Source organism: Podarcis filfolensis, assembly GCF_964270895.1.
Source record: "Podarcis filfolensis genome assembly, chromosome: 2".
Lineage (NCBI taxonomy): Eukaryota > Metazoa > Chordata > Lepidosauria > Squamata > Lacertidae > Podarcis > Podarcis filfolensis.
Genome location: NC_139605.1, coordinates 46279796 through 46307219, shown reverse-complemented (window position 1 = coordinate 46307219; position 27424 = coordinate 46279796). Strand labels below are relative to the sequence as shown.

Below are 27424 nucleotides of genomic sequence, written 5' to 3'. Positions count from 1 at the left end.
TTTCTGACACACAAAAATGTTGTTTCAAAGACCTTACGGATGCAAAGGATTTCACACACCAAGAGCGTACAAGTCCAAAGGCTGCCTTCTTAATTGGAAAGCTTAAAAAGGAACAGAACCAACCACAGCCACAGCTGGTAGCGAAGATCCAACTTGTGTTGCCCTTCACAAAAAGCAAAAAAAAAAAAAAAAAAAAAGAGAGAGAGAGAGAGAGAGAGAGGAAAAAACCTCAAACTTAATTGTAACGGTGGCCAGGCTAATCAGCATCCTTTTTATTAATCTTGCAAACTGGCACCAAAAATGAATGCTTTGAACTTCGTTACATAGAATAGGCCCTTCTATTTTTGCCTTTACACGCACAAACAAAATTATAATTAGATTAAAAGATTCCAGACATCTCAGTGGGTGAGAAAAGGAGTAATTACAGTGCTATACATCACTACACTGAGGGCAGGGATAATTATTGTTTTTGTTTGTGAAAAAGAAAAGCAAGTCACAACAACATAAATTCTCACCCTCTGTGAGGTATTCCTTCCTAAATAAAGTAAAAGGCTAATAATTCCAGCAAAATCCAGACATTTACACAATGATACTGCATTATCCTTATCAGAATTTGTATTGCTGCATCCCGTCTTATTGCTCAACATCTTATATTAAAAGAATATTATACAGATGGAATCGCATGAACATTGCACTTAATATTTGTGGATTGACAGGGTAGGCAAAACACTTGGTACATATATACATTTTGCTTTTTTGCTCTTAAAACTGCCTCCCTTAGTATGAAAGATACTACTGGAATAATGCCAAGGAATACCAAAAAGGGAGTATAAGATAAAGGACAGCATTATATTAGATAAAAAGAAAGGAGTTAAAAATATAAAAGGTTAGAAAATGCTTAGCATAATAAAATGCAACCAGTCAGTTTGGCTGCACTGAACAATTTTTTCTCCCATGTGGATCGTACCTTACATTGACCTTCAAAGCAATTTCCACATTCGTCAAGTACCCATGTGGGCTTCCACACAACACAGAAATATAATTATTTTACCCCAACGATGTCAGGTTTGATCTTCCCATTGAAATAGTGTGGGTCCATCAGTGTCATATACACACAATGCATATTCCCTCAGAAACACACTTAACAGATATTCAGCTAACAGTCAAAGGCACGAAAGTGCTCTTAAACACTGAGGAAATACAGTTCTCACATATACAATTGAAATCTTATAAAATCTGATGTTTAAAAACCAAGGTAAGATAAATAGTAGCCCCAGATCCCAAAATTGAAAAATTCAGGCTCATTTCTAAATTGCAGATTGGACAGTATTGCAAAAGCCCAGAACAAGAATGTTGTGAAATGCTGGGAGGGAGGCCGAAAGAGAAAGAGAGAGAAAGAGAGAGAGAGAGAGAGAGAGAGAGAGAGAGAGAGAGAGAGAAATGAGATTTATTTAAAGGCTTACTAATTATCATTAGAACATAAACTGAAAAAGTCATTGGGACTGTATGCAACAAAACTACAAAAGTCAGGTTTTTATGGTACTTTTTATTTTAGTTTTTAAAAATGTGAGATTTACATATTGGTTTACATTCTATGGCCGCTCAAAATAACATAAGAACATATAAAGAGGGTTGTGAAAACGTGTAGTAGAAAATGCTGGGTGGAAATGATTAGGCAGCCATATACCCTTCTGAACATATTTTAATTCGCTGCAAACCAGAACCTTTAGTGTATCCATGCAAGTTAGTTTCAGTTCCATACACACCAGCCAGAGAAAGAAGAGGGAGTGGAATGTACAGATGTGGAACTCTGACTGCACAGTTTAGCGACTCAGAACTTCTCTGTTATCTTGAAGATGGACTACTAGACCCAGAAGGTGGACAACAGAACTGGTGTAGAACATTATCTTCCCTGCCAAGGAGGGGAAAAAAGAGATAGAGGGACAGAATCATAAAGGGACATTGTTAGGAGAACAAAGTATTTAAGAACAATACAGCCCAATACAGAAAGGAAATTTCAGCCTCATTTCATTTGGATTCCTAGACAGTGTCAGTGTTAGCAACTGCACCTTTCACTGGAAACGTGCTTTAATTATTTTGCCCCCGCTTTAAAAGACTTTTGCTTAATAAGTTCAAAAAAGAAATTTCATTTAGGACTTTTCTAAGTACACCTACAGGACTATGTTCCATCAAGAATTATTACTTACAAATATGGCTGTACTCTCTTTAAAAACACACACAGGTAAGAACTCTGCTTCCAAAGTCTCCTGAGTTGCCAGCATCATGAATAATGCTACAAACCAGGTCTAACACTCAAATTGCAAAAGCAATGTGGAATACCTCCATCTGTAAAGCTATACTTTTATCCTATGGTGGGAGGAAGCTGAAGGAAGTACCTTCATCATCAGTATGACCAACAGTGGCCATCTCCTTTAATTAAATAGCTAGCTAAAGAAGAATAACGGAAAGGAATAGGAAAGAGAAAGAAAATACAAAAATCTAAAGCCAAACACAATCACTCATTGTATTTGCCAGGTATTGCTATATAATACCAAATGTATTGAAAATGGGTAGATTTAAGTCCCCCCCCCCCTCTGGATCATAGACATAAAAATTTGCTTTAAAACATGGCTACTTCAGTAGAGGGTGCCATTCAATATTGGATAATCATGTGCTACTATTAAAAAGCCCTTATCCTGAATATCAATTCACAATAGTTTTATATTTTATTATAATACACAGCAAATCATTAAGTGGGCCTTTGACTGTTTTCTTTGAAAAGCAGCTTGCCCATCCTTCAACTGCTTTTTCTGAAAATTGAGTTCTAAAGTGGTTGGCTGCACAGCTTTGGCAATGGGATGTTTGCTGTTTGAGAAACAAGTGAAAAGTCTCACTGGGTACCTCAGAGCCATCCATTCAGCTTCCTAATTTGGCTTAGTGCAAATGAACAAAATCGCAAGTTTCTGGAGAGGAAACTGTGGCTGCTTTGGTCTTTCTTTGTTTTTGGATGCTGCGCTAGGTTAAGCTATAGTTTAGCTCTCTCTAGACAAACTACAAACTGTAACCAAAGTTTGTCCTATAGATTACAACATGTGGCTTGGCTGGAGAGAGCTAAACAATGAGTCTGGGTTTGGATGAACTAGTCAAACCATGGTTCAGTGTAGCACATCAGCGAAATGCTTGGGAATGGACAAAGGCCACTACGATCTCCTCTCTGGGATCCTGCACATTATTCCATCACACTAAACCAATGTATCCCTGCTTACCCATTCACTGCAAATTCTAGTCAGATTATAGACTTATAAAAATAATGTATATGTATAATAGAATAAAATAATTATAATCCGTACATTTTTTGCTCTAACATATAGGGGTAAACTTAGGATTTAGTCTATCTTCTCCAAGTCAAAGCCTAAACAACCCAAATGTCAACCCAATTCCATCAGAAGTTGTTCATATTCATGATCCTTTCAAAGTTTCATTCTTACCATTGTATCTTCCATCCTGCAAATATATCGTAGAAGAACAGCTGACTGTCCATGGGAATGCATATTATTGTGAGAAAGCAGGAATGAGAATAAAAATATGCAGGGTAGGGTGAGTAGGAAAAGGATAATCATGCCCATGCAGCTTTGAGAATAGATTTTGAAAAAATGCATTGAACAAGCTTAGATCATTGCCCATCATATATAGGTTCTTCGGTCCAACAGATAACCCATCAATACCACTTGTTCCCTCCTAGTAATTTCAGATCCCTTGGTTATATAATCAGGTCGTGCACAAATCCGATTGAGTGCAAAACTAAAAATGGTCACAGGTATTTTTCCCCAGGGGTCCCAGTAATCCAACACAGTAATGCAGGACTCTGCCTACTAATATTTAAAAGGTGAATATAAATGCTGAACAACATTGCTTGCCATGAGGATAAGCAATATGGTTGACCAAATAACTTTTTTTTTTTTTTTGCTGCTGCTGCTGCTTTGAAAACAGACCTTTGCTAAAATGCTACTCACCATGATTTGTGAAAACAAAACAAAAATTGCAATTAATTTCAAAATAAGGAAAAAAAGTGTCAGAATAATGATTTTACCTCATAGAGGTGTTGAACAAACATTATGCAGGTAGGTACTGCAAGAAAATGAAGGGATTTCTTTGGTACTATAACATCCTTTGCAATATCTTTTTGCTTTCACAGGCATCACTGGGGGGAAAAGAAGAGAGAAAGTCTCCAGTTTCAAGATGCTCAGGTAACGTGTTGAGAAATGGACATGAGAATTCAGAAGGATCAGTAATGTAAACAAGGAATGCTTGGCGTGATTAGGATGGAAGCTGTCAAATCATTCCATGCGCATCAAAATTGAAATAAATCCACATATACTAAATATGATATCATGTCAAACAAAACAAGGATTTGGGGAAGTTTATTTATTTATAAGATGTCTAATGGCATAAAAGTGAATGTCTTCTATTTGTATGTTTTGATTATATGCAACCTTCCTTCCTTTGTGTACTGCATTCTCCAAAGCCTTTACAGAGGGCAGCTGCCTCCCTGAACAGTGTGGGCTGTGTCCTAGGAAGTTACAGTGGGGAGTGGGGAATTGCCTCAGATCAGGCATTCTTCCACAACACAAACTGCTCTATTTAGGAAGGCCTTTGACTGTCTGGAGATGTTTCTCAAGGGGAGATGAAAGGTTGTTTGCATGAGCAGCCTTCTGCTGGCACAGTCTTTGGAACTCATCCCAAACATATGGTGGAAGAAGAAACATAACACTTAGAATGAGGAGATAAACAACAAGGATGGCTTGTTGCTACATGGCACATTATTATATTGAGATAATTGCACTGATTTATTTTATTTATTTCATAAAATTTATGCACCACTTGATTGTAAAAAACAACAACCCTCAAAGCGGTTTACAAAAACAATACATTGATTTTGCAACTAAAGTTATTTGTTTTATCTATATTCTGTCTTCTTTCCATCATGGGTCTTAAAATTAGTGCACATGGGGCTGCCTGGTAGTCTTCCATTCAAGCACGGACCAGGCTCACACTTGCTTAGCTTCAGCAATGTGACCACATCATGCAGCCCTAGACCTGGGAAGTCAACATGGTGCCCTACAGATGTTGCTGGATCCCAAATTCCATCACGTGCTTATTACACACACACATGTTAAAACATATGATGCATAATAAAAATGCACACATCATTCTTGACTATTGCCCACGCTGGCCAGCAACATCTGGAGGGCATTATGTTGGCTACTTGCCTTTGACCAGGCCCTTCTCTCCCCAGTATAGTTTGATCAATGTAGAGGTAAGTAAGGAAAGTGTTTGGGTTTTCTTTTATGTTACAAACATACATTCATTCCTTATTAATTATTTAAAAAATGATGCATAATCTGCTTGCTAGGGAAAAAGTGAAGCAGTGACTGAAACACCCATCAATTAGCTATCTGCAGCATCAGTATATTCAAGAAGGGGAGGCACAGTTTTAGTGGCTTTCTATGTGCATATATCCCAGTAGCAATAACACAACGCCTTACATTTATTTGTACCTATTAGGGACTACAAAAATAGAACAAAAGCCATCAATTGATGCTTCGTATTAGATTTCAAGATTTATTTGGAAAATAACCCAAAGGCATCAATCTAAAAATAAACTATAAATGAAGGCATGTGACTACTAATTTCAAGACTAGGGATGGCTTTTGGTAAGTTGCCAAACAGACACTTAACTGGAAAAGAGGTGTGTGCAACAGTGTCACACAAATTGTCTTGAGATATTGCTGCTGGTACTGAAGAGTTGCAGATGACAGGGGTGGAGAACCTCAGGCCACAGTGTGTGTGTCAATGCAGTTTTCCAGGCCTCTCTATCTGACCCTTGGAACTCTCCACAGGACACCCCCCTCAATGGCCCTACTCCACACCCTCCTGTTATTCCCCCCTGGCTGGTATGAGTTCTTGAAATGGAATAATGCCTCCTGCTTGCCTGCGTAGAGAGATGCACATGTAGAAGCTTATGACTTGTGTGGTGGGACTGTACAAAATGAGAGGCACATCACCTGCTGCCCCATCCACTTGCAAGTGGCCCAGAAGTCTGTCCACTCCTATATTATGAGAACCTATCAAATCTAAAAGAACGTTATGTTAACTATTTGAAGAAAGAAAAGCATAAAGTCAAGCTTGAGGACTGTGCAAATTATGATGGAGAATAAAGGACTGAATTTCCAATACAGAAACTACCATTTTGGCTGCGTAGTCATAGAGGTTTAGGAAGAAAGGATTTTATACTTTGAAAGAGTACTTTGGGATGTTCCTTAAAAAAATTAAAGGAGTACTTTTAAGGATCAAAATGAGCACCAATTGAGCATGGATGAACTCAATCTAACTCAATCCAATATAATTTATAGGAGAATGGAATGGAATAATAAAAAGTGACTGCATTTTTTTCAGGATTTGTTGTAGTGAAAACAATGCTGGCATTGTTCACACACCCTAAAGATCTTTGTTAAACTACCTATAGACAAAAGGCTTTTTGTCACCATTATTTGTTACAGATTTATTATATGTGTTAATAAGTTCATTAACGAATTAGTTAATTTCATTATGAAATTAACTTTTAAAGGATCGTGGAACTGCAATGCTGCAATCCTAAAGTGATTCTGAACTGTATTGTATGCACTGAAGCCCAGCTCAGCAAAGCACTGAAAAAGATAATTTAAGAGTGTTTTTAAATTTTAAAAAATTTTAAATTGTTCCAGCTAAACAAGTTTCCTCAACTACTGCAATACCACTATTTGGCTACAGCAATCCTGCATCTTGTGACCCGTTAAGGTGAAAGCAGACCACCAGTGTTTACAACCTTTTCTTTTTTGCCCAGGCAAACAGCAGAACTAGGACATTTATTGAGCTCCTAGTAGTAGCAGACTGCCTTATAGAACTGGAAGGATGCCATTGACTTGGAAGGTCACAAGACCTGCAATGCATTCTATAGCAAAGATTAAGATATACTTGTAAACAAATGGGGAAAACCTATTTCATGTGTCATTGGTTTGGGCAAGCTGGATTAACAATACTGGGAGCACATACAAGTGGATAGCACATTCACTGATTCCAAAATGCTTATATTTATGATGGAAGAAAACCAAACATAAGGCAAAACAAAGGAAAAATGCTTAAATGATGGAAAAGAAATATGCAATACATGAACTATGTGGGAAACATACAATTATGAAAGCAACAAACTTATGCATATCCATTTACAGACTTAGGTTTCACTGCTGATTATCTTTTTTTACTAGCACAAGGTGAGCACAACCCTTTTTCAGCCCCATATTTACAATATTTTACACAAATGTTATCCATGAGCTGGCAAATTATAAATAATTTAACTCACTTTTACTGATGAAATAATGAAAAATTAGGTGTCCATTTTTAACAGCCCTAAATATTTTATCTTGTACTGTGTAAATATCCCATATAAAGTCGGTCATGAGGAAGTGCAAAATCTATGTAGGATACAAGCATCTCCAAACACTTATCCAGATGCCTGTGTGATGAAAGCCACCAACTGATATGGTTTTTATATGTAATGGATTTAGAAAGGAAAATAAAAGGACGTTAATTTACTGCTCAACCAAAGGCTGGTGGGCTCTAGCTTTTGTGTGCCTACTTTGCATCAGGAATAGGGGAACATCTAGGGGTTCGAAAAGATCAGTATATATGGGGCTTCTGCAGAGGAAGGGAGGGATTTGGAGCACATAGCTTTAAGTGGAAACCTGCCTGCCCTCAAACAAACCTTGCACACCTACTTAAAGACTGAAGCAGGACCAAACACACTGCTGACTGTTCTAATCTAGTCTAATCCAGAGGGGAGTCAAACATTCCCCACCCTACTTTGCAGGTTCAAACTGTGGGAGGCATTTTGGTGGGTTTCATGGTGCAGAGCAAAGCATGAATTGTTTCAGAAAAGGGTAAAGAAAACACCTTTTCTCCTGCTCTTTTTTAATTTAAAAAGAACCAACATGCTGTAGCAGCAAAGGGTCTTTCCTCCCCCTATCCCCGCCCCATTTATTTGCATTGTCAAAGAATCTTAGGCTCGAAGAGTTGGAAGAAACCCTGAGGACCATCTAGTCCAACAACCTGCTCTGCAGGAATCTCAGCTAAAGCATCCATGACAGATGGCCATCCTACCTCTGCTTAAAAACCTCCACTGAAGGAGAGGCCACCACCTTCCGTGTGAGTCCGTTCCACTGTCAAACAGCTCTTACCGTCAGAAAGTTCTTCCGGATGTTTAGTCGGAATCTCCTTGCTTGTAACTTGAAGCCATTGGTTTGGGTGAACAGGGAAATGCAGAGCTCTTTATGCTGCCATGTTCTTCCCACCAGAATGCCAGTTGAGTGCATGCTAGTGTGATCATTTGGCACAATGTAGTTACCCACTTTCCTCTGGATTCCATTCTGTGTATCAATTGACAAAGCAAGCCCTAATAGCTAGGGCTCATACAGCTCTGCATTGCAAAGCACTGTTATGGGAAACCGCTTGCAGCCCAGCCATTAGGACTTGCTTTGCAAAGGAGAACTTGTTGCTCCTGCCTTTGGGACAGAACAACCTGCAGCCTGTGGACTGCATGAGGCCTGTTGCCTCAGTCCATGGCCTCCAGCATTTCTCATACCTTGTCTCTGATCAAGTACCATTGTTGCCACAAGGCACACAGGTCTTGTACATGTGTTATCTGAGATCCAACAACAGAACACTATGGCTAGAACACTGTAGGAGCCACAATCTATAGTTTGGCATCCAAACTCTATGGGGAAGTGCCATAGCTCACTGAGAGAGCATCTGCTTTCCAGGTTCAATCCGTTGCTTCCTGTGTGAAATACTGCATGAAATCCCGGAGAGCCACTGCCAGTTAGTGTAGATAGAACTGGACTAAATGGATGGTCTGGCTCTGTATAAGGCAACTTCTTATGTTCTAACATGCCTGGTAGCACCTCTTCTCCTATTGCTGCAATGAGAGCAGCACTAGGCCAAAGACAAGGTAAGGGAGATTCCACAGTTGCATCAAAGCTGATTGAGGCTAAATGGGGTGGGCTGAGGAAGAGAGGTGGTCTGTGCAGGGGAGCATCTCCCCCCCCCCCAAGAATGTGATCCCAAGTGAAACTATATTCCTGCTTTAGAGACTATAGTTCACAGAACGGTGTTAATGAGTGAGCTTTGACTCACACTTCTTTCGCAAGTCGCTTTGAATCTTCTTTCCTGGAAAAAAGTGATTACCGATAATATTTTGGAATCGGCCCTTTGTCTCAGGAAGTAAGACCTCAGGACTTCATAGATGTGTATGCTATGAGTTGAGCATGAGCACTGGAAAGAGCTTCTCAAATAGGTGGCGCACCCTCCTTGCATGCTCATGAGCAAAATCACAGCAAACACAGACCTGCTTATGGGCACTGTTTTGCCTGAGGTTTATTTATCTTAGGCAGGCAAAGGAGGAGTGGAAGGGAGCAGCAGAGCATGGTCTCAAGGTCTTGAGGGCTTTCTATGTGTTTGCTTGAAAGCGCCCTCATTGATGTATGCGGACGCTAATTGTTTAAATGTCATGGCATTTGTTTATTTAGTGAACATATAAACTGGGGGGAACTGGAAACGCTATACTGATTTTCTGTGGAAATTCTACATAGACCTGTACTATAAAAGAGTGTGTGCTTAAATGTTTTAAAATGTGATTTTTAAAGTAAAAAAAATAATATTATCATATAGAGGTACCAAAAATAAATATAATAAATGGTCAGGCCTGTCTATGAAAGGAAAAAGTGGGTGGACCATAACTACTCTTACCTGTACTCTGAGTGTGTGGCAGGGACAGTGAGCTGGGTATGGTACAATGGAGCTGGACAGCAAAACTGGTGCAGAGTATTTATAGACCTACGACACAAGGAAAAACAAAGTCAACACACTGAGTGTCTATTAAGGGGCTTTCTAATGGAAAGGTAGGTGCTAATGGTTATATCTGAAATGTTTCAATGAGTTTTTTTTCCACTTTCTAAAAAAATAAAATAAATATATTAAAACTCTCAAACTCCAATTACTGGAAAATAAAGGGGAATAATCCCCATACAAATGTATGCATACATCAGAAATGAGTATGATGGGTGATTGCAATGAAGAGTTAAAATGTTGTTGGGGTGGGAAGGACCCCATGTATAACAAGTTTTTTAAATGGATGTCTTTGCTATATTCTGTACAGTAATAGCAAAGATATAAGTTAAGGGTTGGTTAGGATTTCTGCAGAAATATGAAGCAAGATATGCGGATCACTCTGCACCAGTCTAGCTGTTATTTTAAACTACTCCAAATTCTGTTATGCTTTCAGGCACTAGGAAAATAATCTGATACTCAAATAAATATAATATTTTAATAAGCTTGTGGTGTAATTTCTTAAGATAATGAACTATTTATGTAATGATGCAAAATCCTATTTTCCTTTTGATTCCATGGAACCAAGCACCAATGTATGTTCAGTAAGCCCTTTTTAGCATGAAAAAATATATAAATTTTACATCTTAAGAATTATTTCTCAGTATGCACCTGCAATTAAACCAGTCAAACAAAATATTGGAAAAATAATGCCAATGCATAAGATGACACAAAACGATACAACAAATAAAACAATATGTGAGATACATAGTAGTAGTATGCTTCATGGCTGACATGTGTTATGAACATTTCAAGTTTGGTTTAGTACAGAAAATATTGTGTGATGAAACCGCAAAATCAAATTTCCTGAATAAAGCAATCTGTATAAGATGGTGAAGATGAAAACCAATACCAATGATCTGATATAACTGGTATTCACTAGCTGCAATCCATTCTGCAAAATAAAACTTGAGACTATTCATGAAAAGATTATAATAATGTGTATTAAAAGTACTCCACTTGGCTCTCTTCACTTCTTTTGCTCATGGCAGTTTCCCGGGAGCTTCAATAAGCACAGTGTATTTTTAGTTTCAGGTGATTAAAGTCAGAGTCCTATGAGGTCATCCTCTTAAAAGATCAAAAAGACGAGTTAAGCAGAAATATGTCATGCTGTCTGTCTCCAGAAAGAGGAGGGAGTCAAGCACTAATCTTTTAAAAATGAAGGTCAGGTTGCTCTGACTCTTGCTGCTAAGACTTAGATCAGAAGCATCATTAGCAAGTGAGAATAGTCTACTTACTATATTCTACTATAAAGTTGAAAACAGATGGTCACACTTTCCTCTTGGGTTGTAATGTGTGATGACTTACAGTCAGGTTTTTCCTACTACAGTGAGTTCAAATGTAATACCAAACCATAGTTTGCCCACTTGTGGGCTTCGGCTCTGCCCTATCCACATCCCCTTATGCATTCTGCTTCCCTATCTGACTTGCAGGTTTGGAAAAAGGCGTACAGTTTGCCACTGCGGATGAATTGGCAAACTATGGTTTGTGTTTGTCCCTCCAACGAAAAATGAAAATCCACTTAAAACTATGGTTTCTAACTGTGATTTGGGGGAGAAGCAGTAGTTGGCTGATTCAGATATAATGGCAGGCCAAATAGTTTGTTGAAATCAAGAAGCCTAGAAGGAAACTGGAACAATGCACAAGGGAAAGAGGGACAGGGCAGCAACTTAGCCCAAGCATGGCCAAACCATGGTTTGGCATTACAGTTGAAATGTTTTACTGAGATGGTTTAGGAATGTTGTATTATCTCATTTTTGATCCCGACATGATCCACATGTAAAGTTTTTATTTTGCTCATTTTGCTTTTTATAAACTTGTCTTAACATTTATTTTTATTGACAATGTTACCATGTATTTTATATTCTTTGTAAACTGCTAAGAGCTTTTATTTATAGTTAAACGGTATACAGATTTTGTTAAATAAGAAATATTATCTATGATAGCAAGGAGAAATATATCTGATTAAACATGAATCATATTGTTTATCCAAAATGTTCAAAGCTAAGAAGACTGATTGTTATACTTAACCAAAAACAGTGGGAGGTGTTTGAAAATCTTGAAACATCTTTTGGGCAGCAATAAAACCCAAAAGAGTTCGATGGGCTGTTTTGCAAATAATTTAAATTTTTAAAAGTCTTCCTACTGAAGATATGCTGCAAAGTTTTGTTTTGTTTTCCATTTTAGTCTTAATTTCTTTCAAGCATCCTTTAATTCCCTAGTTTCTTGAACAGCCATTAAATGCCTCTAATTTCTAAGTACCATAAACAGTAATAAATCAGTCCTTGCTCAAAAAGCTGAATACAGTATTTTGGGATCTGGGGCTTTGGCTATCACCCGAAGAACTGTATGCTTATAACATGACTTACCAGTGCCACCATGTCATCATTAGTACCTTTTTATTATAAGCAGAATTTCATATTAGAAATAAGTCTGCAATTAAAAAAATCTAAAGCCATATTTCCCCATACAATCACTTCGCACAATGGTCCCTTGTTATTTCCCAGTCACTATAAATTCAAAGTATAATTTGTGGACCAGTTTCTATCTGTAGACTGTATTTCCTACTGTAAACAAACGATGTATTCCTCTTGTCTAACAGACAAAATTCTGAAAGCTAGTATTTGTTTAATAAAACATTAGCAAATGAATAGCATCTTCTGCAACCATGTTCATCAGTTGTCAAATCCTTTCTGGCTGCATCTCTGTCCCAATACAAATGCACCATCTGGCTAATCGGCATAGAAATAAAAAATGCAGGCTTAAATTGGGGGTGGGGCAATCTGAATTGAGACAGCAGCAAGCGATGGAAGATAGTTTTCTTTGTGTAAACAGGAGAGGGAATCTATCAGCTCCACACACCAACCTCCAGTTTAATGTGCAGTTCGGAACTCAGAGCCATGTTCCAAAGAGGAAACCACATTCAGTTCCTTTGTCTCTCACCTCCCTCTCTTTCTCAAGTAAGCAAAGAAACTGACATAAATTGTATTATTTTTAAGTTCAGATACTTTCGCTACTAAATACATTTTTGTGTAAGAAGGCTTTCCCCTGCAGTGTGATCTAGTGATTACTACTGGTTGCATGCAGTAATTGTAGCAAAATTCATTTTAGAGTAATTATTTATTGCATTTCCCCTCATTTTATCTTATTGTGCACCTCTTTGAGAGCTTTGGTGGGTGGGAGGGTCAGGTGAAGAACAAGGAAGAGGTAGAGAACAGAGAATGAGAGTGACTGATTGGGTGGCTGTTAACATAAAAGGAAAGGCTGTTGGAAGTGCATCTCCGATTTCCAAGGATGGGAATATGATGCGCAGTCAGAAGCCATTTGGGAACGGAAAGGATCAGCCGGGCAACCACTCCCATGATTTACTGGCAAATCACGTAAGTAAAAATGAAACATGAATGAATGCCACTGTACTTGTTGCTTTAAAAACAGGGGTGGTTGTGGTAATCTATATTTTTGTAAATTGGGTTTCTGGAGTAGGGTGTGTCATGAGACCTACTTTACATAGGATAACCGTCTCTTTGAAAGTGCCATCTATTTAAATGGCTGTGCAGTACAACTATAAGCCGGTTCCTGCATTGCTGGGGATTGAGTCTCAGGGTCTTTCCAACATTACAATTCTATGATTCTATGAAGGGAGAAAAGGGCCTGTGAAATTGTCCTGCAACAGTTAACACCTGGACAGCAAACCGAGAAGGTACAGTATTCTCCTGGTGAGATATAAATTTATTATTAAAAAAAAAAAATCTACACATATAAACTAACACATGCACATTTAAAGTGTATTTGTGCTCTCTTTTCTGGTGGTGCATTCACTCCCTCTTTTGGCAATGTGTAAGTTGCCATGCTATTCCGGAATTCAATATAGCCTGGTCCCCAATTCTAAGGGTGTAGAGAAAGAGGAGACTGCAGTTGGCCAATGGAAGGACAACCCATTAATAGTTACATGGGGGAATCTTGGTTATCACAAGAAAGATGATTGACTGATTGATTGATTGATTGATTTACAGGAAGATGCTGAAAAGAAAGTGAAAAGAGAAAACTAGGTGTGGATTGTTTGGGAGAAGGACAGCAGACACATGTTATCTAAAGGGAATGCCAATTTTTAACTTCTGAAGAGAGAGGTGGTAATGCTTCAATGTACATACAGGCCATCACTTGGAAAGCTCTGGAAAAGATTGATGCTATAATTGCTCATTGGTAATGAGAAAGGTGTTATTGATTATCATCTGTCATGGATTCACAGATCTTGAATCACTAGTCACTTCTGGCTATGGCTCAGTTGCAAAACAGTTATATAGTACACATATGTGTATTACAATCATTTTATTTGCCTTGCAATTTGTGGTTCGCCTCATCACATTTGTCATCCGTAGCTATCTGCTTACATGTACTTATAATTCCCACTTTCTGCTTGTTGGCTGCTGGAGTCTGCCCATCACCTCATGGACAGAAGTGTTACAGTGGTACCTCGCAAGACGAATGCCTCGCAAGACGAAAAACGCGCAAGACGAAAGAGTTTTCCGTTTTTTGAGTCGTTCCGCAAGACGAATTTCCCTATGGGCTTTCTTCGCAAGACGAAACGTCTTGCAAGTTCTTGCGAGTTTGTTTCCTTTTTCTTAAAGCCGCTAAGCCGTTAATAGCTGGTAAGCCGCTAAGCTGTTAATAGCCGTGCTTCGCAAGACGAAAAAACCGCAAGACGAAGAGACTCGCAGAACGGATTAATTTCGTCTTGCGAGGCACCACTGTACTATTTTCATCTATGAAATGTTAAAGGGTATGGAAACGTGTATGAAAACCAAGCAGTTCCTGTAAACAAACACTACAGTTTGAATTGCTGTGAGAATGGGAGATTATGGCTGCTCAATAGGTGAAAAATTGAGACTGAAAGACTGCGCAACTTTTTGAAAAATGCAGCTTAAGTTTAGGGTGAATTGTACTTTTACAATTACACTAAAATGCCTCTGTGTGTAGTTTAAAGAAAACAACCAGCAACAACCTTCAGCTGTAATTACTGAACCCAAGACAGAAAAATCTTTGCTTCCTGTGAAACTGGTGCTCCTTTCCTACCTGCTTAGTGAAAAAAACTGCACTATTTTTTTTAAATCACAGGCTACATGTTGGGGTAACATTTACCAAGTGGTCCAGCCTGTCTCTCTTTCCCCTGAAAGGTTTAGGGAGATATTCCCACACCTGCAAATGGATTTCCTGGTATGACCATGTAAGCATGTAATGTCACCTGCTTTTGTGCTATCAATTTTGTTCTATAAATTTTATCTCCCACTACCTGACCTTTTCGGAACCATGTTCGCTTTACCCCCACCCCATCCCCTCAAAGGACTAGAAAAAACCCACTGTGAAAGTTTGCCCAAGCACTAGTTATAATGGCCCTTATTTAACAACATTAAGCTGATGGCACCCATTTGTTATCTGCCAGCATTTCTACAATACTACATGCCAAATCAAGTGCATATTAAAATTTACTAACTAAATCAGATAACATTTCCCATGTGTGACATACCGTAGAGCATTAAAATTGTTTGGATCATCCAAGATGAAACCCATAATAAGATCAAACCACTCTAATGCTAAAACAAAGGCAGAAGAAGCAGAACAAATTAAATATAAATTTATTCTCTATATACATTTAGCTGCTTTTGGTGATTTTCCACAGTGTATTTGCCTTCGACTGAAACATTTTAATCGCGCACTTAAAAACAACATATGACTTTCTTGGTTTGTGAAGCTCTTAGTGGAATTCTAGAATGACATTTTTTAAACGACTATTAAAGAAGCAAACTGCAAATCTGCATTGGAGTGGAAATTCCAACAACCTGATAAAAATGAGTGGTATCATCTATGTTATTAAAACATCATCAACAGGAAAGAGGGGGGGAAAGATGATAAATATTCTAGGGAAGGGATGCAGTTCAGTGGTAGAGAATCAGCTTGCATGCAGGCTACTGGGAAAGACTCTTTGCCTGAAACCCTGGAGAGCCGTAGCCAGCCAATGTAGACAGCACTGATATAGATGGACTAATGGTTTGGTTTGGTATAAGGCAGCTTCCTTACACTTACTATAAATTAAAAGTTTTAGAATGCATTCCTGCCCCTATTTGCTCATATAAATTTCCCTGGAATCAGTGGGACACACCATGTATCCTGCATCCTATTTGCACAGGTTATTCACTGGAACTCCCAACTTCAAAACATTGGCTTATTTTTCTTTTCTGATAGAACTATGACCTAGAGATTGCTCCCCCACCCCCAGTGTGAGACTTCAGGCTGCAACAGTACCATTTTGAGAGAGCTTATGTAGCAAGATCAAGTCCTGGCTTTTTCATCATAGTTAACGAATTTAAAGCGGTCCATGCTTTTAATAGCCATAACTATGATCAAGTCTTAACTAGGCACAGACCTTGACCATGGTGAAAGCTACTGGGGATTTTGGCTCCGCTGACCATTAAGTATGATTAAAGGCTTATATCTGTACCAACCTTAGGCATTCTCAAGGAACGCTGGCAAAATCCGAAAGGAAGAGCTGAACCTTCATCCTCTTTCCAATCTCTTAACCATGGTAACCAGCCCATACAGTTTGAATCATAAAAATCCTCGTTAAAATACATGTACACTTAGAACTGAAAACATATGGTCTGAAACTAGTTACATTTGCATTGATGTTAGCATGGTCCTCACCAACAGACGGCTATGTGGTTGTAGAAAACTCCTCATTTTATTTTCATATGCACAATGTTAAAAGTTGAGATTATCAGCCCAAGGAGCAGTGCTACTGAAAGTTCATTTCATAGATCAACTTAATGAAGATCATGGTTGAAAAGAAGATTGCCTCTAAATGCAGCCAACCACCCCCCCCAAAAGAACACACATCACAATCATAGTAATTATTATTACTATGTCTAGATATTTGGTGATCTACATTTCAATTGAGAATTTTGAAACAATTAGCATGATCCAGTCCCAGCATGAGAATTCAGAGATACAGTACAAGGAACACTCGCACTCATCTGCACCAGTGAGGAAGCTTCAAAATAAATTGTACTCAGACTTCCCAGGTGCCACACCAATGCCATGCCCAATTTAACATGATGGGGTATGGGCACCCTCCCCTCCCATCAGCATCAAGCTGCCTATGTATTTGCATGTAGACTGCTAGTGCTTGGAATGCATAGAAGACAAAATTTTAAAAAAAAAATTCATCTTCTGGGATCAAATCAAAATATCTAGTACAGCATTCTGATAGCAGCCTGCCATATGTCTTTGGAAGCTTTCAAGCAGAGCAGGGAGACGATGTCTCTCTACTGTCACTAGCATCTGATCTTCAAAGGAATATTACTTCTGAAAATGGAGGATCTGGCTCACTCTGGTGAGCAGATACAGGAAGTGTGCATATGTGGAAACTATATTGAGAGAGCACATTTCAGTATCAACTGAGAATTCTGGATTTAGCAGTCAGCAGGATTGAATAGATTCTTTGTGCAGTGGCTCACTGACTCTTATAAACAAGACACTGAATTCTGGATTTGGGTAGCCACTGCAACTCATTCTACGCATTCCTTCCCAGTCTGAAACTCAGGGAATCATATAGATTTGATCTAGACACAAGCTTTCTTCTCTCTCAACAATTAGACATGCTATCAGTGCATGGAAGGGAGAGTAGGATTATGCTTGCTGGCCCCACTGCAATCTCTGTCTGTTAATATGGCTTTGTGTATGCAGAGCCTATGCACGTAAATTCTGTTTCAAAACAACATAGGGACATTGGAGGGTACAGCCAATGTGCATTGCCTGTACACAGCTCTGTGTGAAAAGAACGAAAAAACCTCTGGGAGGGATTGTCCTTCATGGGCTGTGTTGATGTTGGGACTATGGTGTGACTTTGCTGCATTTGCCCATAGATAAGAAACTGAAGTACGCCCTAAGCTTTTGCTATAAACCTATATGTCCTGTGTGGCATAGTGGTCAGACTGTTGAATTCTTGGTTAAAATCCCCACTCAGCCAATGAGCTCGATGGGTGACCTTGGGCCAGTCACTTTCTCTAAGCCTAGCCCTCCTTCAAAGGGTTGTGAGGATAAAAGGGGGGGGGGAGAGAAAACCATGGTATGCTACCTGGAGCTCCTTGCAAGAAAGGCACAATGTAAGTGTAATATAATAGTAGTAGTAGTAGTAGTAGTAGTAGTAGTAGTAGTAAAGGTATATGAAATCATGTGTCCACATAAACTAATCAGATGAACTGTTCATTTTAAATTGATGACTCATTTGGAAATCACACCCCAATTCTATACAACCATAATGGATATTAGAATCCTGTGATACAACACCTTGACAATTCTTATTCAATAGAACTGGCATACATTATGACTCACGGCTATAGCATGAAGTGCTTAAGTAAAAGCAAAAGATACCCACCAGACATGAAAGAAAATAAAATGTGGCTAACTGGCAAAACTCACTTGGCTTCCCTTATGAGAAGACTCGTATTAGATTCTGTCACAGACTTGCTTATTAGCATGGTAAAGAAAAAAGCCCAAGCTAATCCATTTCTTTGCTGAAGGATATGAAGTTCTTTGCAGATATTTATTGCTAGCCTACAAAGCAGAGCTTCCAGAGCTTCTTAATGCAACTTCTAAATTCCATCATGAATCTTAAAAGAATCTAGGGTTTTCCAAATGTGAGGTGCTGTATTGCCTTTTTCAGAATGGAGATAAGCCCATTTTTAAAAGAATATACTCCACCCAAATAAAACATGCTATCAAAAAGGAGATTTGTTTGTTTATGCGGTCACCAACAGGCATAAAACAACTAGCCTTTCTAGAGATTTCCGCTTTGGTCTCATATCTTTATGAGTCATATTTTCAGAGGTTATTTTTAGCTATGAGTTTTAAATAGGTCATAACTCTTTCCAAACCTTCACCAACAGACAAGTAAAAATTCCAAAATGATATGCATTCCTTGGTTTCAAACAAAATAAGGTGGTGTGTTTATATCAGAAAATCAGTCAATCACAAATTGGTTCAACAACAGATATCACCTTACCTATTATATTTCTCTTCTAATGCTGTTTCTAAACATCTACAACACTTCATAGCTATTTTAACAATGCAATGTTAGCTACATAAAACATACTGTTCCTGTCTGTTACCCCTAAGTAACCAATTTATTTTCATCAGTACTCAGCAAGAGACGCCAGCGTAATATGCATGTTGTAGAATATAATCAACTTAGTTAACATTCCTAATGGTGAATTATTAATAAATTATTAACAGAAGAAGCTGAAGTAGCAGAGAAATTTTAAAAGAACAGCACACAATACATTCCTGATAATTGATAATTTTCTCATGATTTTTTTTACTATACAGCAATTCAATTGGGTGATATCTAACTAAGTCGGACTCAGAGTAGACTGATTGAAACAAATGGACTTCAGGTCCATAGATTTCAATGAGTTTGAGTATGACTAACATCAGATATCAGATATCACCCATCAAATACTTAAGACAGATACATTGGAAAGCTCATTTTAAAAACAATACTATGTGGAAACAACATGGCAGTAGCTAAATAGAAAAATAAAAATATTGAGATGGTGAAAGGAAATCATTTATGGTAAAGCAAAGTTTGTTACCCAATATGTGTTTCATCCATGGAAAATCTCTTCTGCTAAAATAATAGAACCCATCTATGTTTCTGGTAAAGGGCTGAAGACAAGATTTTGAACACTCTTAACAGCTCAAAGTATCTGTTCATGGTGTCAGTGTGTCTGTGTGTGTTTTAGAGAAAAGCTCTTAAATATCCAGACACCATGAAAATATTTAAAGGCATTATTTGAAACATCAAGATACAATCTGTGCAGCCTTCGTTTGATCTATACTTCTTGCCAGATATGACTTTACCTTTATATATACCCTTAAAGAAAACAAATACTTTTTTTTTCAATTAAACTACAATATAAAACTTGAAATGAAAGGAGACAAAAGCCTTACATTCTACAACACATGTTCTCACATGGTCCTGGCTATGTTACACATGGAAAGGAGACATTGCTATTTGATTTTTAAAATAAAGCACTGGCATTGTAAGGAAGTAATCTCTAAATAACTCAAATAATTACATCCACAAGGAAACCCTTCCTCATCAGGACAGACAAGTAATGTGCTAAGGAACTAAACAGTGAGCAGAAGTCATGGATCATCCTCGCCACCTTACAGGTCTGTATAACGGTGGCATTCGTGATCACATATTGCTCGAGAAAACAATTAATGTTGTTATATGAACGTAATATATTATCATTATAGTTCTATACTGGACAACATATTATGTTTTCCTGCACGGATTATACAAAGTCGATTTAATGTTTGCTAACCCTAACCCAAAAATCAGAACCTCTGCTAACTAATACAAGTGAAGTCTAGTATAGTAGATTTTTTTCCATCGGACAAAATAGCACTAAGACATTGGGTTGTTCACCATTTAGAGTACAGAATGTAGATTAAGTTACTGTCTGAATCCAAGCACGGAAAACTGGCATAAAATATCAGCAATCATCCAGATAGTCAAAGAGATACTTCTTACTTTCACCCCAAAGCTGCAATCCTCAAATGTACTCATCTCAATAACCAATACTCTGGAATAAGTTGTTCCAAGGGTTTCCTCCCACAATAATTCCTCCAGAACTACTTTATTAAAGTTAATGGCAATGGGCTGTGGTTTGAAATCTCGATCCAAAAGCAAGCAAAGTCAACCTTTTGGATTAAAGTCAGTTTACTCCCACTGAAACCTTTCATCCAAGCAATAGTTACCTGTGAATATAGAAGTTTTGCTTCTTAAAATGGAATACTGGGTTTAAATTTAACTTCAGCTGAGTTGTACAAATCAGACTTCAATTAAGGTGAATTATGGCAAGGTCTGTGCTGCATAGCACCTCTCTCGTACGTGGCTGGTTTTCAGGAAGTCTATTTGTGGGGATAAGCTTACTGGGAACTGGCGGGTCAAAAAATGCAAACTTACGCATAACAGTAATAGATTTGAACACTAACCACATTCTGGTACTTCTATTGACGTTAACAATGCACAATACTATTGCAATAAAATCAAGACATATTTGAAATATTGAACCTTTTGAATTCTGTGCTTCAGACAAAATGGTGGAATTAGCATAATACAGTGAAATATACTATCAGGCGTTCATCTATTTTTTGTCTAAATCTGCTTAAAGTGATAGGCACACTAGTATAATTGACTTTATGACTGCAGGTTCATGAATCAAAGTCTATGGTGTTCTTCCAATATATTCACCTCATACAGTCTCCGTATGACTGCAATTTCCCACCAGGATTGTGGAAACTATAATATCACATCATCAAGAAAAACCCCAAAAGCACACACATTGCTCTGAAAACTAAATCCCTGCAGTGTTAATATTATGAACAATGGCTTATCTAGTACATTAATACTGTGCCAAGCAGAATGAAATTATATATTGCTGTGTCACAAGCAGCATCAAGGACATATATATCTAAAACCATTTTCTAAATAAGCAATGAACAAAAGCATTTATACAAAATGGAAGGTATTTATCATTGAGAAATACTCCTAAACACAATCTCTTTCAATCACTCCTTTGCTGAAAAATCCCATGTTTAAAATAGCCAGGTTTGACCAAATCACTAACAGGTCTCTCTTTATTTCCTACGATGCTGAATTATTTCAACATTTGCAGCCCTGAAGCCATTCAGCTACAGAATTTCAACATGCACATCAATGTGGTGCTGGAAGGTAACACCCATAAAATGGTTCGTGAAGAGAAAGCTGCTGTACTATGAATGAATTGCTATTCTTATTCCCATCTTCAATAATATGGATGCTAATGGATAACAAAGAGGAGAATACTTACAAATTACACCTTCTGCAAGCCATCCTTGATTTTTTGAGAAGACTCTTTGTTTCTTTTCTTCTTCTAAGGTAGAACACGTCTCTCCTCCAGGAATCAAAATTCACATTCACAGCTTTCACAGACTCATTCACTCTCAAAGAGGAATACCACAGATAAGGGAACCTGTGATGTAACCAGCATCAAATGCTGCATCAGATGAACCTAAGGGCTCTAAGGGGCTATATTTTGCAAAAGGAAAAGGTTTTTCTGAGGAGGAGGAGGAGGAGGAGGATTGGCAGTGTGCAAGCCACGAGTACAGGACTCACATTTACGCTCTCTGTCTCATGAGAAATCTTCAATTTATAATGAGATTATTGTATTTAAAATAGAACCACAATTGCATTCTCCTATCTTACTGTTTCATATTTTTTAAAAAATCAGATGATGCAGTTTTAGAATTCACCATCTTTTTATGAACAGTGTAGTACAGTCCAAACTAGAAAAAGGCCATTGGTCCTTTTATCTCCATGGTAACAGCAGCATCTGTGGAGGCAAATTCTACACCCTTCTTTACTGCAGAGTCAATATATAGTGATACACGATGCTGCTAACTGACAAAGCAGAAGATGGAAGAAAAACAGGTGAATGAGAATATATTTTGGTAATTTGTTTCAGGACAACTGCTTTATAGCAATATTTAGATGTAAAGGGGCATTTTTGTTTTACATGATAGTCCTTCCTTCAGTCTGCACTAGAAGTCTTACTCTTTGAGCATCATAGTTCGTCTGCTGCTTCCAGTATAGGTATTTGAGGAAGCTATACACATGCCTCTTTGATTAAAAATATGCACACCATGTCTTGACAATCAGTGTACACATAAAACACCTTAAATATAAGAATATTGCACCTAATTTCCACACATCTTTTAAATTATCTGAAATCTAATCATATAAAGAAAACTTGCATTACAAAATGTTTTATTTTATTAAAAAACAACCCTCTCCTTTCCCAGTTTCTTCAACTGTTGCCTTTTCATGATGTTTCTCCCTTCCAAGGCCCATTTACCAAAATGTCTATACAAAATAAAAATGGAATGGGGAGTGGCACTCTTACTACTGAACCATTTCACTAAAAGCTCCGCTAGAATAGAAAGAAGCCTCATGCTATGCTTTCTTTGAATAAAGACCCCTGAGGAACATTTTCTCTAAGGTGATAGAATCTAGTCAGGGACCCAAGGAATCAATTCACTCATAACAATCTTACTGACTGCCATAGTGAACAAGGGAAACTCACCTAAATTTTAGTGATTCAGCATTCTTTCAACATAATTAAGATAGCCAATCTGTCTCTTTTGGCAGATGAGTCATTATGATGCCCATCTGCTCCCATTAGTAAGTAAAATATATTACAAGGACAATGCATATTCATGGATAAGCCTAAGGTATGAACAAAAAGCTATCATACAGCCTGGAAATGTTTCAGCTACCTAATAGAGAAAGTTGTCAAACCAATGTTGATCATCACCACAAGGTCTAATAAGATTCTTAAGTAGCAGAGGTACATGGGGTTTTGTGAATGGTGACATGCTTAACAATTTAAAGAAGATAAAGTAATAAGGGAAACATATTTTATAGCTGTGTTTGTAACATTTGGCATGCACATCTGCAACTGCCCAACGTTTCAACATTAGGTGGATCTTCGTATCTTATATCTCAATTTTCCTTCACTTTGAATTAAGGTTATCATTTGGCACACACATACAAGGAAGCAATGGATTATGGGCATCTGTCCCAACATTTCAACAAACTGTTTTGCAACTAAGCCTTCTCTGGAGCAAAGTAAAAGGTAACTAAACTGAGTATCTTCCAAATAAATGGATCGTATGGGAAATCTTTTATAAAGTAACATTGTCACTAGTTATCTAAGTAGATTTGTTACAAAAATGACAGTTCATTTAAATAATAGTGCCTAATTTCACTTAAGATGGCCATGCATTTAAAAATTAATCAGAGTTGCAGAAAAGCCTTTCTATTATTAATTGATTGTTATATATGAGAAAGAAGGAGGGAGAGGGAAAGAGAATGGCAGCAGCAATTTAGCACAGTTTAAAAAAAAATTCCTGTTAAAATATTTTGAAAAGAATAATCATGGCAACGATGTAAAATTAAACTGAAGCCTCTTGTCTGCAAGGATGTGCTGTTTTCTAAGCATTTATGTCCTATCTCCTTATGCAGCTTAAGTGTGCACTGTTCATTTGCGTTTTTGTATGCTTAATCCTCCCCCACCATAGGGATAGAAAAGTCCCTCATTGTAGCAATCCTTTCACTAGATTACAGTGGTACCTCGAGTTAAGAACTTATTTCGTTCTGGAGGTCCGTTCTTAACCTGAAACTGTTCTTAACCTGAAGCACCACTTTAGCTAATGGGGCCTCCCACTGCCGCCACACTGCCGGAACATGATTTCTGTTCTCATCCTGAAGCAAAGTTCTTAACCTGAGGTATTATTTCTGGGTTAGCGGAGTCTGTAACCTGAAGCATCTGTAACCCGAGGTACCACTGTATCAGAAATCATTCAAATCTACTAAAAACAATGTTCAGCTTTACTTTTACCAATGCCCATCACCCATGTTATTCTTCAAACACTCTAGGTCACTGGACTACAAAATTGTAGGATAAAGGCGAATATAACTCTAGTATGTTTGAATCTAATTAGTGCATGAAGGAGTTATCATAAGCTCTCATGCCAGGTTTGGTCTATATCCTCACCTTGAGACGAAGTGGGTCACCAAGCCTTATCTCTCACTCTCCAAGTGGATTTCAGCATGTAAGGAGCTCAACCACATGGCTTTAACCAGCCTCTTTTGTTTCAGACCAGAACGGAGTCTGAAACTAGTAGCTTTCTCTACTAGTAGTTTAGAAACTTTTACCTTTTGTAACTAAGCAACATTTCAACTGCCTGTGCATCTTTTCTGACTGCTTTATGGGAAAGCACCTGAATCTGACCTTTGAAGAGTTTTGTAAGTAAAGTATTTTATGACCTACCAAATGTGTGGTCCACCTCAATGTTAGGGAAGTGGGATAGCTTGGAAATAGCTTTTAAAAAGTGACATTCTGGGATTTACTGGAAGGGCACATTTTTACTGTTTTACAGCCTACATTCTTTTCTTTCTTGTATATTTTGTGATGTTAAATCTCTGCTAGGGTTTTCTCACCAAAGTGTACTTGGCCCCAACTTGGGTCTTGGCTTCCAGGGTTCCAACAGAAATAACTGTATAGCAATATGAGGCCCCAAAAGTAATTTAGTACTGGGGGATATTCCATCACTCCCAAACCAAAATACTCAGGATGATAATGAAATCAGAGGGGCACCCAAAGAAGAAAGTGTCATAGTAATGGGTGTATTCAATTCCCTTAACATAGATCAGATAAAGGAATGCTCTGGTCACAGCAAATGACTACTACACTAAATGACTGTGCCCTAAAACACTGGAATAAACTCCAGGGGAAGTGACTCTCAATAAAACAGTAAGTGGTGCCCAGGACTTAGTGAGAGATCTAAACATCACTGAACTATTTGGAAACAGCGGCTACAATGCTATCAAAGTCAACATCTATGTAACTGGACAATTGCCAAGCAAGTCCAACACCTATGAGTTCAAAAGAGGAAACTTCTCCGAAATGAGAACTGACTGGCATAAAAGAAATTGAAAGGGAAAGTCAAGAAGGTCATACTTTTCCAGAACATATGGGGATTACTCAAACCTACACTATTAGAAGCTTAACTTGAATGCATACCACAGGTCAGGAAAGTTACCACCAAGTACAAAAGGTCATGAGTGCGATTAACAAGCAGCATCAAGGAAACTATTAATGGGGGGAAATGATTTGTTCAGAAAATAGAAGTCTTGTTCAAATGGGGGGGGGGAGGAGGACAAACTTGTACAAAATAACTACATGTAGGCAATAGCAACACAAACAAAAAAGAACTTTGAGAAGCGTATCACGGAAAACATCAAGACCAACTTTTTTTAAAAGTATTTCAACTCGGTAGGAAGGTTGGGATGAAAGAGGGTGGGGCGGCAAGAGTGTGCTAAAGGATCATAAGAAGATTGTATATGTCTTCACTGCAGAAGATGGAGAGTAGATATCAATGCCTGAACTAACATTTTCCGAAAGGGAGTCTGAGAAACCAAGGCAAACAGTGGTGACAAGTGGTAAGGTTCTTGACTTTATTTACAAGTTGAAAACAGACAAATAACTGAGTCCAGATTATATCCATACAAAACTTCTTAAATAACTCAAATGTGGAGTTTTCTAACAGAAGCTGCAACATGTCCCTGAGATTGATCTAAGCAATAAAAGACTGGAAAGTGGCCAATGAATAATTAAAAAAAAAAAAAGATGCAGGAAATTACAGGCAAGTTAGCTGAATAACTGCTCTGGGTAAATTGGTGGAAAGTATTATGAAAGATAACGTTACTAAGCATATAGAAGGACAAGTCTTGCTGAAGAAGGCTCAGCATAGCTTCTGCAAAGGTAAGTCCTGCCTCCACAACATTTTAGAGGATATTAATAGACATGTGGATGCAAGTTATCTAGTAAACATTATTTACTTGGACTTCCAAAGTATGCACATCAGATACAGTTCTTTAAGCAGCAGAGGATACTCAACTTCACAGTTAACAAGATCCTATGGGGAGGGGTAATTTGGTTGTGAAAACAGACATGAAGAAATGTATTATTGAAGGACAATTTCTACCTAGCTCCCAATCCGTCAATCTGTAAAGTGGCAAATCTTCACACATTTCCAACAATATTTAAATGATTTCTGTGTGAAATTTTTGAGCCCAATTCAGCTCTGGCAGGTGAGGCTTCACAAATATGCAATGCTGCTCTGCTGCCAGCATGAGGGGAGCACATTAAGTGCATCCTTTGGTTCCCATCACTACAGGGTGTTTTAGGGAAGAGTCAGGAGGTTTGTTGATCGAGCTGAGGCTCCAAGAATAGAGAAGGAGGCAAATTTTGCCAGTCTGTCCTCCTTCAGCCCTCCTCCATGCCACCTTCCACACTGTTTTGAAAGGTTCCCCAACCCTCTGGAGCAGATAGCGGGGGGCCACAGGGGAAGTGGTAATTGACAAAAATCCCGTCTTCCCTGTTCCACTGACAAAATACACCAAAGTCACACAACTTTCCTTTTGTAATGGCTTCCTTGCCCCATGCTCTTTAAAGGAATTGCTTCCCTGCATATCTCACATGTCCTTCCCAATAACTTTACATATAAGGGGAATGATTCCATAGTGAACAAAACATTCAAAGAATAATATATTTATGGTAATTATTCCACACAGAGTTTGATTAATTCGAGGCATGGAATTGTAAAATCTCTCGGGGACTTCCGGGTTAGCGCCATCGGCAATGGCGGAATTCCTCTGATCCAGAGGAACCCGCTCCGCGAAAATCGGGTCTTGCCGCCGCGGCGAAGGCGGAGACCCTTTGAAAATCCCAGGCAGAGGAAGCCTGGGAACGTGAGATTTGGCTGACACCAGGAGCGC

General features: G+C 38.2%; 1 protein-coding gene across 14 annotated transcripts in view; it reads right to left on the bottom strand.

The window, feature by feature from the left end:
* Nucleotides 1-27424, bottom strand: part of IQSEC1 (IQ motif and Sec7 domain ArfGEF 1) — a 311515-nt gene that overhangs the window by 181374 nt on the left and 102717 nt on the right. For 5 of the 14 annotated variants that reach the window (XM_083602924.1, XM_083602923.1, XM_083602919.1 and 2 more), the window contains exon 3: nucleotides 9841-9927. The exons of 5 other annotated variants lie outside the window; for them this stretch is intronic. In XM_083602924.1, the coding sequence (XP_083459050.1) occupies nucleotides 9841-9927 (87 nt within the window). Of the gene's footprint in view, nucleotides 1-4090; nucleotides 4111-9840; nucleotides 9928-21893; nucleotides 22247-27424 lie in introns of those variants that run through there. 4 more of the 14 variants (XM_083602940.1, XM_083602920.1, XM_083602938.1 and 1 more) reach the window with 3 other exon arrangements.